Here is a 12,813-nt window from a genome sequence, read left to right as displayed (position 1 = left end):
GAATAGAATAGAATAGAATAGAAAAAGAGAGAAGATGAATAGAATAGAATAGAATAGAATAGAATAGAATAGAATAGAATAGAATAGAATAGAATGGAATGGAATGGAATGGAATGGAACGGAACGGAACGGAACGGAACGGAATGGAATGGAATAGAATAGAATAGAAAAGAATAGAATGGAATGGAATGGAATGGAATGGAATAGAATAGAATAGAATAGAATAGAATAGAATAGAATAGAATAGGGAATGGAATAGGGAATAGAATAGAATAGAACAGGGAATGGAATAGGGAATGGAATAGAATAGAATAGAATAGAATAGAATAGAATAGAATAGAATAGAATAGAATAGAATAGAATATGGAATGGAGCAGAACAGAACAGAATAGAATAGCAAATAGAGAATGGAACAGAACGGAACGGAAAGGAACAGAACAAAACAGAACAGACCTTGGAGGTCTTCTAGTCCAGATGCCTCTAATTTTTCTCGGTTGCAGACTGGAGGAAAGGGAGGGGGAAGCACTTTATGCACGCGCATGCACGCACACACAAACGGGGCCACGAGCATGCGTGACACAAATGCTAGCACCTGTGTGACACTCACACTGCCCCATTTTCACCACGTGGCATCCTGTTTTCGCTGCGGAAGTGACGCTAGTGCAAGTGGGGGTGAGCGCGTATACACATGTGCATGCCCTAGCCAGCCTGATCCACGGCCTGGGGACCCTTCTTGTCCAACCCCCTGCTCAGGCAGGAAACCCTATACCATTACTTCGAAGTACAAAAAATCAAAAGAGGCTGGTAGTACCTTTTCAGGGTAAGACATGAATTTTCATCAGGCATAGCTCACTGATCAAATTTAGTCCAAATTTTCTAGTCTGGAAAAGCGCTAACAAGAGTCTTTCTGATCTGGGGCTATCGCATTGGGTGCAGAATCAGTTTCATCTATTTAGCTGTAGAATACAAGCAGTCCTCAACTTACAGCCATTCGTTTAGTGACCATACAAAGCTATAACAGCACTTTAAAACGTGACACATAAATGGTCCTCACACTTACGTCCATAGCAGCATCCCAAGAGTGACTTGATCAAAACTCAAGTGTTTGGCAACCAACATGAGTTTCCCATGTTTGCTGCCTACTGGGGTCGTGTGACTGTCATTTTGCAACATTCCCAGGGCAGTTTCTGACAAGCAAAGCCAATGGAGGGGGATGCCAGAGTTGCGTAACAACTGCGTGATTCACTTAATAACTGCAGTGATTTGCTTAACAGCCTGGGGGGGGGGAAGGTCATACAATCAGGCGTGGCTCATTGAACAGCTGACATGCTTACCAACAAAAATTCTTCTCCCAGTTGCCAGCATTAAGTCGAGGATTACCTATAACGCTGCCATAGGCTGATCTACGATCCTGCTTGAAAAGTATCTGTTACTTCCTTCCCACTGAGAGAAAAGAGAAAGCAGCCTTTGGAAAGAATTTGTTTTTCCCCCTCAGTTGGTGTCTTTATTTTTATTTTATTTTAATTTTCAAATGACTTTGCACAAGAGACTCAGGAGAACAAAATGGAAGAGATGCAAACATGCACTTTAACAAAAAAAAAAGAATCATAACTTGTCCCTTGAGATATCCACACTAGGAAGAGCTGGCATGGAAGCGCTCACCCGGACAAGCCCACAAGGCTGGTTAGTGTAATCATGACTAACAGAAGAGATCTGAGACTAACTGTTGAACTGAGTTCATGTGGCCGATGCCAGAATGTCAGTTTGCAGCTGGGAACAGAAGGGGAGAGTCAGCTTTCCCAGGCCCTTGACAAAGTCTTTTTCTCAACTCAAAGCCTTTCCCCACCTTGAACCAAACGTCCGTCCTCATCTCCTTCCTTGAGTTTCCCCAGAAATCTCATATCACCCTTATTAGCCCGGTTCCCGTTGAGTTTCAAGAAAAAGGGAGAATTTCTCCTGCACCACTTACCCCCAGCATCTGATGCAAATAGTAATACTGCGGTTCGCAATAATAGAGTCGGAAAGTTTTCCAAAACAATCCCACGTTGAGACACAGCCAGAGCAGCTGAAGGAGGAAAAAAGGAGGGAGGGAAAACCCAGAGTAATTAGAAACCACATGTTCAAAAGCAGAAACTTTCCCCGTCATGGACCATACGCAGGGAACAAATGATCAGAGACTTGGGAACTGGGAAGAAGAGAAAAATGAAAGGTTTATAAAAAGTTTTTTTCTAAAAAAAAAATAAGAGAGAGAGGAAGGGAATGTACACAGTCTCAACCAGTTGTTTTTGATGCATTACTGATGTTGCCCTAAATACATAAAGGGTTTATGAAGGATTGATGTATAAATCAAAAGGTATATAGGGTTTCCTGCCTGAGCAGGGGGTTGGACTAGATGACCTCCAAGATCCCTTCCAACTATTATTATTATTATTATTATTATTATTAAATCCCACCTTTATTATTTTTATAAATAACTCAAGGTGATGAACACACACAATATTCCTCCCATTTTCTCCACAACATCAACCCTGTGAGGTGGGTTGGGACTGGTCCAAAGCCACTCAGACAGCTTTCATGCCTAAGGCGGCACTAGAACTCAAGTCTCCTGGTGATTGGCCCAAGTCACCCATCGACTTTCATGCCTAAGGCGGGACTAGAACTCATGGTCTCCTGGTGATTGGCCCAAAGACCTGAAGGACTGAGAATCTCCATACATTTATGGATAAGTTAAATAGGCAGAAAAAGTAGGAGAGGCTGGTCGGTGTAGTGGTAAAAGCATCAGGCTAGAAGTGGGAGAGCACGCATTCTACTCCTGCCTTAAACGCACCTGGATAAAAACTTGAAACTCTGAGTTCTAGTCCCACAGTAAGTATGAAAGCCGGTGGGTGACTTGGGCCAATCGCCAGGAGACTGTGAATTCTAGTCCCGCCTTAGGTATGAAAGCGGTGGGTGACTTTGGGCCAATCACCAGGAGACTGTGAGTTCTAGTCCCGCCTCAGGCATGAAAGTTGATGGGTGATTTTGGCCCAATCACCAGGAGACTTGAGTTCTAGTGCCTCCTTAGGCATGAAAGCTGTCTGAGTGGCTTTCGGCCAGTCCCTTTTTCTCAGCCCGACCAATCTCCCAGAATTCCCCAGCTGGCTGAGGAATTCTGGGAGTTGAAGTCCACAAGTCTTAAAGCTGCCAAGTTTGAAGACCCCTGATGTATTATCTGATTGTCTTATTAGATGGGTTCGAGTGAAAATGTGTTAGGCATCCTCAGGTTTGTCTTCAATTTAGCTCAGTCATGTTAGAAATTAAGAGACAGGAGTCTAGCCTGAAGAAACTGGGATAAGTGTGAAAGAAAAGGCTGTAGGCAATCCTCGACTTACAACAGTTCATTTAGTGACCGTTCAAAGTTACAGCGGCACTGAAAAAAGGTGACTTATGACCATTTTTCACACTTATGACCATTGCATCATTCCCATGGTCATGTGATTTATGCTCGGATGCTTGACAACTAGTTCATATTTATGACGGTCGCACTATCCCGGGGTCATGTGATGATCCCCTTTTGTGACTTTCTGACAAGGAAAGCCAATTTAACAACTGCAGTGATTCACTCAACAAATGTGACAAGGTCGTAAAATGGAGCAAAACCTATTTAACACATTTCTCCCTTAGCAACATAAATTTTGGTCTCAACTGTAATCCTAAATCGAGGACTACTTGTATTGCTTTTTTTTCTTTTGGAAAACTAACTTGGGAGCTCTTAATGTAAATTATAATATGGTTGATTCAGGATGGAAAAAAACACAACAACAATTGCTTCTTCACACAACACAATTCGCTCCAGGCATCCTTCTTGGATCTGGCACCCCCCAGGGTGCTTAAATTGGAACTCACAAAAAGTTCCCATTTGTACAAAGGGTTCAGTTGGGATGGATGGATTGGCATAAATCGCTGCCATAGAACATGGCAATGATTAACCCTTGGAATCGTGGTACTGGAAAGGCTCACTGAGGTCATCAAGTCTGTCCCCCCCCCAGCTATGCTCAGGAACTCACACTTAAAACATCTATGAGAATCATTTGTCCAGGCTCAGTTTGAAGACAGTGATTATGGCCTTAGAAACTTGGTAATTGCTTCTTCTGACAAACAACACTTGGTCTGTGATGATTTCCATCCCATCATATGAAATAGGTGAAAAGTACTATTTCAGGAATACAGTACAGAACTCCCGGGAAACGCCCACTATCTCATGTCCTCTTGCTCCAGAAGGATACAGAAGCCCCTCCTCCACTGCCAGGTTAATTGAGTGAACTTAAGTTAACCTTATGCATAATGGATCTGTTAAGACCCCTAACCACTCTGGTTAAATGAATACAGCTGATCCTTTTGAAAGTTCTCACAACACATCCATTAACTTAACTTATGCTTTGTTTATGCATGGTCTATCAGATAAACCACAGTTGGCTGTGCATGGTCAGATCTGCTTTGCATTAAATATATTTCCCTTGGATTGACTGGGACAAATGACACTCTGAGCATTCACACAACACACTAATTCCCCCACTGATCTAATTAAACTTCTTGTAGATTCCCAGGCGTTGGCTTTGGTCAATAAAAGAAGGGTGCTTCTCCTTCCTATCTTGCTCATCACCATGACCAATCTCAATTTTTAAGCCTGATTAGTGTGATTTGAGGTAGGAGATATTTTCTTCTCCAAGTTCTAATTCTCATCTTTAGTTAGGTAGTCCTGTAACCCATAAGCCACTGTTTGTTAAAGAATCTGCAACTTTATCAAGAATCTAGGTATCTAAGTAGATACTTCATGAAGAATTATTATGGAAGTCCATCTTGGAACAGCATTAGAAAAATAGAAAACTTTAAGACCTTTGAAGAAGACTCTCTTCCCTTTATAGGACAGAGAGTCCTCAACTTACAACAGTTCATTAAGTGACCGTTCAAAGTTACAAAATGACTTATGACTGTTTTTCACACTTATGACCATTGCAACATCCACATGATCAAAACTGAAGTGTTAATACCACTCTATAATGCCTTGGTAAGACCACACTTGGAATACTGCATCCAGTTTTGGTTGCCATGATACACAAAAGATGTTGAAACTCTAGAAAGAGTGCAGAGAAGAGCAACAAAGAGGATTACAGGACTGGAGGTTAAAACATATGAAGAATAGTTGCAGGAATTGCACCTGCCTAGTTTAATAAAAAGATGGACTAAGGATGACATGATAGCAGTGTTCCAATATCTAAGGGGTTTCCATAAAGAAGAGGGAGTCAAACTATTCTCCAAAGCACCTGAAGGCAGGACAAGAAGCAATGGATGGAAACTAATGAGAGAGAAGCAATCTAACTAAGGAGAATTTTTCTGAGAGTGAGAACAATAATCAGTGGAACAACCTGCCTCCAGAAGTTGTGAATACTCCAACACTGGACGTTTTTAAGAAGATACTGGACAACCATTTGTCTGAAATGGTATAGGGTTTCCTGCCTGAGCAGGGGGTTGGACTAGATGACCTCCAAGGTCCTTTCCAATTTGTTATTCTGTTATTCTGAAGGGTCCTTTATGTTCTCTGAGTTTGCTAGCACTGATGATGTTACCTAGTTTGGTTAATAAAACATCTGCAAGAAAACAACCAAGCTCAGGGAGCAGAACTGGCATCATGATATCATAATGAATATTTACTCATTTGAAACCTGTTCCCCCAGATGTGCATGCTTCCATCGGCATCTTGTAATTGTCATTAATGAGCATCCATATTGACTATGTGCCCTCCAGTAGGTGTCGTACACAAATAAACACCCCCATGACTTTCTAAACTTTCTGCTAGGCCTCCCAATTTACACCATGAGAACAGGAGGAAAAAAGATTAAACATCCTTATCCCATATTGTGAAATTCCGAGAGAGACTGTTTATCCATCCACCCTTCTGACTTTATAGCAGTTGGCATATAGCCGTATTAAGTTCCATCTCTAACTGATGAGTTCTCAATTCATCCACATGCATGTTATTTAAGAATGTTTTCAGATGTTTTGTTCAATTTGACATCTTTGGTAACCATTTCTGCACTAAATGGTTTTAATTTGAAACATTAAAACATTCAGGCATTCGTAATCTTAACTGGATTGTATCCATGCTCTGGGATTGTTCAAATGAAACAATGGAAATTTGGGGAATTTTGTAAATAAACTGCCTATATTGTAGGGTAAATCATGACTGCCTTGGCTTTTTTTAGTACATTACAATCGGTTGGATTCCCAAAATGCTAGATCATAAGTCAGAGTTTACAAAGCATATTGCTTGGCTTGGGGTGAAAACCCAAACCACATTAAACCACCAGATGACTTTAGGATGAGGTAGGCATCAAGTTTAGGATTGCATCTACCCCAATATTCCCCCCCCCAAAAAAAGAGTCCACTTCACACACCCAAAACATCTGGGGGGAATTCCAAGTTAGTCATGTCTGATCTACAGCCTTTATCCTGGGCTGATGACATCATTTTCCAAAATTTTAGGGAAAGGATTGGAGTTGCTAACATCATACAAACAGAACAATAGAACAACAGAGCTGAAAAGGACCTCGGCTCAGGCAGGAGACAAAGAATGTGCTTTGCCAACAAATTATGCTCTCCCGTTCCCTGAAGCTAATAAACCCTTTCCACAAGAAAAAAATCTACTTTTAAAAGTGGATTCCCCTTTCTCTTAATTAATCAGTGGAACAGCCTGCCTCTAGAACAGTGGTTCTCAACCTTTTTAATGCCGTGACCCCCAACCGGTCATAAGTCGAGGACTACTCAACCGGTTGTAAGTCGAGGACTACTCAACTGGTGCAACACCGTTTACAGAATGGGACTTTTGGCGGGCTCAGCAGGGCAGAGACAGCCTGGACAATTCCTATTGGCTTTTGAAAGCCCATAGAATTAGACTCTATTCAAGAGAGTCTATTCTATTGGCTTTCAAAAGCCAATAGAATAAAAGGGAGTAGCACAGCTAAGGAAAAGGGGAAAAAAATGGCGGACTGCGTTGTTTGGTGACCCCCGTGAAATGGTTGTTCGACCCCAAATGGGGTCCCGACCCACAGGTTGAGAACCACTGCTCTAGAAGTTGTGGGTGCTTTATCACTGGAGGCTTTTAAGGAGAGACTGGACAGCCATTTGTCAGGGCAGGGGTAGGCAACCTTGGCTCTTTTATGACTGGTGGACTTCAACTCCCAGAATTCCTGAACCAGCCTCTCCTCCTTGACCGGCAGAAAAATGAAAAGATGAGGGGAAGTTTCTCCACATCTTCTCTTTGTGTCTGCTGTAGTTTTCAAAAGCCTATTGCTAATGAAATGAGTCTCTGCTTCAAGAGGAGATTTTCCTGTCTCTTTTTTTATCATCAGGATGTAGTTTCAATAGAAATGAGGCTTCCTTATTTTCTGTATTTCTTAATAAACCTACTATTTTATGTCAAATATAAAAGAATGTCTATTAGTATTGATAGACAAGGTCTAAGTCCATACTCTTCATTCAAGATAGATATGATATTTTTAAAAATAATTTTTAATAAGTCCTGCTGCTGCTTACTTACTTGGCAATTTTTAAATGATCTGTATATACTTAGCAGTAGTACTGTACTGAATTCAAATCTCTCATGTTCTACAGTAGATAGATAGATAGATAGATAGATAGATAGATAGATAGATAGATGATAAGAGATAGATAGATAGAGATGATACATAGATGGATAATAGATAGATAATAGCTAGATAGATAATAGATGGCTAGATAGAGAGATAGACAGATGATAGATAAAGAGACAGACAGACAGATAGATAGATAGATAGATAGATAGATAGATGATAGAGATGATACATAGATGGATAATAGTTATATAATAGCTAGATAGATAATAGATTGCTAGATAGCAAGATAGATAGATTAGATAGATAAGGTTGCTAGATAGATAATAGATTGCTAGATAGATACAGTAGAAATATATACAGTATACATGTATATACATACATATGCAATATGTAGAATATATGTATCCATATAGAGACTGAATGAATTTTTAAAAATTAATTATTTTTTCATAATTTTATAATTACGTGTTATAATATGATACATAATATATATTCCAATAATCCAATTAAACCATCCAAACAAAAAATGTTTACTGCAAACATTAGTTTAATACAAACTAATATAAAAGAGAAAAAGAAAAAGAAAAAAATGCCAAAAAAGATGAAGAAAAATAGAAAGAAAAAAGATATGAAGAAATGGCTTCTGATATTCTTCACAGCAGTTAGAAATACAAACAGATTTTAACCTCTCTTTAAAGTTGCATCATATTTCTCTTCTTTATCCTACCCTATCTACTCATCAAAGCCATAAATCAAAGTTCCGGTTATATATATATATATATATATATATATATATATATATATATATATATATATATAAAGTTCCTAAGATGCTTCCAGTCACCCATAAATGTGGATGTCTTTTTTCCGGTAAAAGAAGACAATTATCTGCTTTTGCAAAATCTGTCAACTTCACCCACCGTTCTTCCACAGTGATTAATGTCAAAACTTTCCATCTCTTTTCTACTGTAGTCTTTGAATCAATTCTCACACCTTGCTAAACTAAACTAGAATGGAGTGTGTAGCCTGTGACTTGGAACATTGGGAAGACCAGCTGTTAGCTTAATACATCTGTAAATCAGGTCATCTGATTTACCAGAATAGGGGGGGGACGGGGGGGTCCTTTTCTTTTCTCTTTTCTTTTTTGGCTAAGCACACATAGTACAGCTGACTGACAAATTAGCTTACTACATAGAGTTTTTGTGGGTGTACAAGGGAGTACTCTTGTAAGTTGCCCTGGGCTCTTGGGAGTAAAAGAATATAAATGTAGCAAATAAAGGATGAGGCTTTCACTTATTCTTCTCTGCTACCCAGAGTCAATTGTCACTGAAACTATAAGTTCTACTCCAGCCTTAAGCCGAAAGTCAGCTGGGGGACCTTGGGCCAGTCACTCTCTCTTAGCCCTAGGAAAGAGGCAATCCTTCTGAAAAATCTTGCCAATAAAACGGCAAAGACAAGCCCTTCTTGCCCAAAATTAGTGGAGTGGACAATCACCCACATGGTTATTGGAAGAAACTGCCAAAGATCTGCAAACATCTAGAAACGAGTAAAGTAATAACTAAAAGTCAGCAGATCATGCCAAACCAATCTTATTTCATTCTTTGACATTGACTAAATTAGTAGACCAACGAAATGATGTGGACATAGTATACTTCAGCAAGGCATTCGACAAAGTAGACCACAACCTACTTCTTGGAATGCTAGAAAAAAGTGGGATAAAGGGCATCGCCATCTGATGGATTTGTTACTGGCTGACAAATTGTACTCAACGAGTAGTCCTTAACGGAAGGAAGTAAGCAGTGGGGTACCACAAGGTTCCGTCTTAGGCCCAGTACTCTTTAATATCTTCATAAATGACTTAGATGAGGGAATAGAAGGGGAACTTATCAAATGTGCAGATGATACTAAGCTGGCAGGAATAGCCAACACCCTAAAATTTGATAGGCTCAAGATCCAGATGGATCTTGACAGACTTGAACACTGGGCCCTATCTAATAAAATGAAATTCAATGTAGAGAAAGGTAAAGTCTTATACTTAGGCAGGAAAAACCAAAAGGACACACATAGATTGGGTGAAACCAGGCTTAATAGCAGTAACTGTGAGAGGCATCTTGGAGTCTTAGTGGACAATCAATTAAATATGAGCCAGCAGTGTGCGGTGGCAGCCAAAAAAGCCAATGCAACCTTAAGTTGCATTAACAGAGGGATTCAATCAAGATCACGTGAGGTACTAATACTACTATGGTATAAAGCCTTCGCCACACTATAAAAAAGATGTTGAGACTCTAGAAAAAGTGCAGAGAAGAGCAACAAAGTTGATCAGGGGACTGGAAGCTAAAACATATGAAGAATGGTTGCAAGAACTGGGTATGGCTAGTCTAGAGAAGAGAAGGACCAAAGGAGACATGACAACAGTGGTGGGATTCAGCCAGTTCACACCACTTCGGCAGAACCAGTAGCTAATTTTTCGTTGCCCAGGCCCAGAATAGACTTCCAGAAGCGGCATCCACACAGAGAACCGGTTGTTCGCATATTTGAATCCCATCACTTCATGATAGCATGTCTGAAGGCTGTCACAAGAGAGAAAGGGATCAACCTATTTTCCAAAACAGCTGAAAGCCAGACAAGAAATAAGGGATAGAAACTGATCAGTTTCATTTTGTCTTTAGCTCAGGTGGGTTTCAAGAGAAATCTTGTCTTATGAATGATCTGGTTGAGAATGTTGGTTGTGTGTGTGTGTGTGTGTGTGTGTGTGTGTGTGTGTGTGTGTGTCTGTCTGTCTGTCTGTCTGTCTGTCTGTCTGTCAGGGGCTGGGACAACTATAATCTGGATGATGGAGAATCTCCACAGACACTGAGTCGAATTACGGTAATTTTCTTGGAAAGTCCACTCCCCCTTCCACGATTCTAGAACACCCTTTGGAAATCGAATCCAATTCCCACGCGCGGCCGGGAGACCAAGCCAGCGTCCTGCACACGCACAGGAACCCGTCTTTCCCCCCCCCCCCCCATCAACCTGCTCCGGAGAACGCGCTTCCGAATCCAGACTCCGCGCGAACGCGCGCGCGTAGACGAAGAGGAGCAGCTAAAGCGCTATAATCTTGCCAGGTTTTCAGTCCTTGCGCGCCCGGGTCGTCCCCGTCCCAAGGCTTCCACACGAACACACACACACACACACACACACACACACACACACACACACACACACACACACACACACACACACACACACACACACACACACACACACACACACACACACACACACACACACACACACACACACACACACACACACACACAACCCCCACCTCCACCCCTTGTTTAAGCCACGTGGGAAACGCTGGCTCTTACCACGAGGAGGTGCTTGCTTCCTTCATTGGCAAGCCAGCTCTTACAGGACGGAGCCATGGTTGCCCGCACCGGCTCCGCTTCGCGTTTAAGGGGCAGCCCCAGACCGGCTCTTCCCTTTTTCAGCCCCCGGTGACCAAACCTCCCCCCCTTCTCTCCCCTCCTTCCGGCCTCCCCCTCTCTCGCCTCTTCCTTCGCCCCCCTCCTTCCCCTGCCCCGCGGGTAGGTGGGGAGGGAGATCTGGCCAGCCCCCCCCCCCCCCACAACCACCTTCCCTGCGCCTTGCAGACAACTTGCAGGGTGGCGCCGACGGCCTCCTTTGTCTGGGGCCGGCGGGGAGAGGCGGCTCGCTCGGGCCGTGCAGAGGGGCGCCTGCCTGCCTGCCTTTTTGCACTTCCCCCCCTTCTCTTAGTTCCCCACGCGGGCCGGCCGTGGGGGTCTCCAACCACGGGCGGGAAGGGGATCCCCAACCTAGGAGCTTTGGAGACGAATCCCCCTTGGACGTGCGTCTTTTGTTTCTTGCACACCCGCGTATTCCTGGCGAATCCGGGGGTCAGTCCGGAGCCTCTTTGTCCGAATTGAGTTAAGTTCGTGTGGGCTGAGCCTGGGTTGGGTGCGAATTTATCTCCCACGCGCGTTATGCACAAATATGTCCATTGAGGTGGGGGGTGGATGCGCGTGTAAGAGCGAACTTAACATCATTCACATCGCCCATTGACTTACTGTCTCGAATTACTACTTGCATTACCTTAGATTACATCATCACCAAAATATTTTAAGAGCTGCTCCCCGGGGCATCAAAGATCAAACCAGGTAACCGTATCTCACTGTTGATCTAGTCTTCCAATCTTTGAGGGGCTGTCACGGAGAAAAAGGGGGGGGTCAACCTATTCTCCAAAGCACCTGAGGGCAGGACAAAAAGTAATGGATGGAAACTTATCAAGGAGAGATTCAACTTAAAACATATGAGAAACTTCCTGTGGGTGAGAACAATTAGTCAGTGGAAAAGCTGCCAGAATTTGTGGGTGCTGCATCACTGCAGGTTTTCAAGAAGACTGGACAGCCATTTGTCTGGAATGGTATACAATCTGCTTGAGCAACGGGTTGGACTAGAACTGAGCTAATAATTTCCAGTGCTAAGCAGGACAGTGGTGAGGGAAGTTAGCCCAGAGAAGGAAATATTAAAAAGGCAGAAAAATATATTTTTCCTCAAAAGGACTTTTTTAAAACTAAACCTGGCCCCAAATCTATCTCTCTGCCCCAAGCAAGAGCTAGCCCCATACGAATGCAGATGTAAAACCATCAGAGAATTGAAGCCAGAGCAATCAAGAAGACAAAGGAAAAATCTGCATACCCCACCCAAACTCTAGGAGTCATTAGCCCCATCACCTGGGAAGCAGGATGTGATAATAGGATTAAACCACAGATATCAAGGCCTAGACAAACACTCAGAAATAGCCTCAAGGTTCATGCCATAGGAACAGGAAACTATTCCAAACAAGGCTAGAGGGCATATAAAAACCTACTGCTCATGTGCTCAGCTCCTCTTTCCGCTCCTCTTTCTTGCAAGGACCATCTTTCTGCTTCTTCAATAAACTGTAACCTTCTTCCCAAAGCAGTCACCATGTTGCTTATTTATCCTCGGCTTGGATGAACCAGGATGAAGACTTACTTCTGACACCACAAAAGAAACATTCTTAATCTCTATTACTTTATGTTATGTACGTTAATGTCAGAGTTACTTTACTTCTACCAAAGAGGGTCCTAAAGACCCTTTTCCAAGAGACAATTGGACTTTCTTTTTCCTCTTTGAAGACATTCTCCTTCTTATC

At 42.2% G+C, this 12,813-nt stretch overlaps 1 protein-coding gene across 1 annotated transcript in view; it reads right to left on the bottom strand.

Annotated features, from left to right (window-relative positions):
• NOX4 (NADPH oxidase 4) overlaps positions 1-11,106 on the bottom strand; it is a 118,253-nt gene extending 107,147 nt beyond the window's left edge. The window contains exons 1-2 of the mRNA XM_039342950.1: positions 10,985-11,106; positions 1,970-2,065 (exon numbers count right to left, since the gene is read on the bottom strand). Coding sequence (XP_039198884.1) covers positions 1,970-2,065; positions 10,985-11,041 — 153 coding nt within the window. The 5' untranslated portion in view covers positions 11,042-11,106. The remainder of the gene's footprint in view (positions 1-1,969; positions 2,066-10,984) is intronic.
• Between the last annotated feature and the right edge of the window lie 1,707 nt (positions 11,107-12,813).

Source organism: Crotalus tigris, unplaced genomic scaffold, assembly GCF_016545835.1.
Source record: "Crotalus tigris isolate CLP2741 ecotype Arizona unplaced genomic scaffold, ASM1654583v1 scf7180000017828.1554129, whole genome shotgun sequence".
Lineage (NCBI taxonomy): Eukaryota > Metazoa > Chordata > Lepidosauria > Squamata > Viperidae > Crotalus > Crotalus tigris.
Note: the sequence above shows the minus strand (reverse complement) of the source record. Positions and strands in the feature narration are given on the sequence as shown.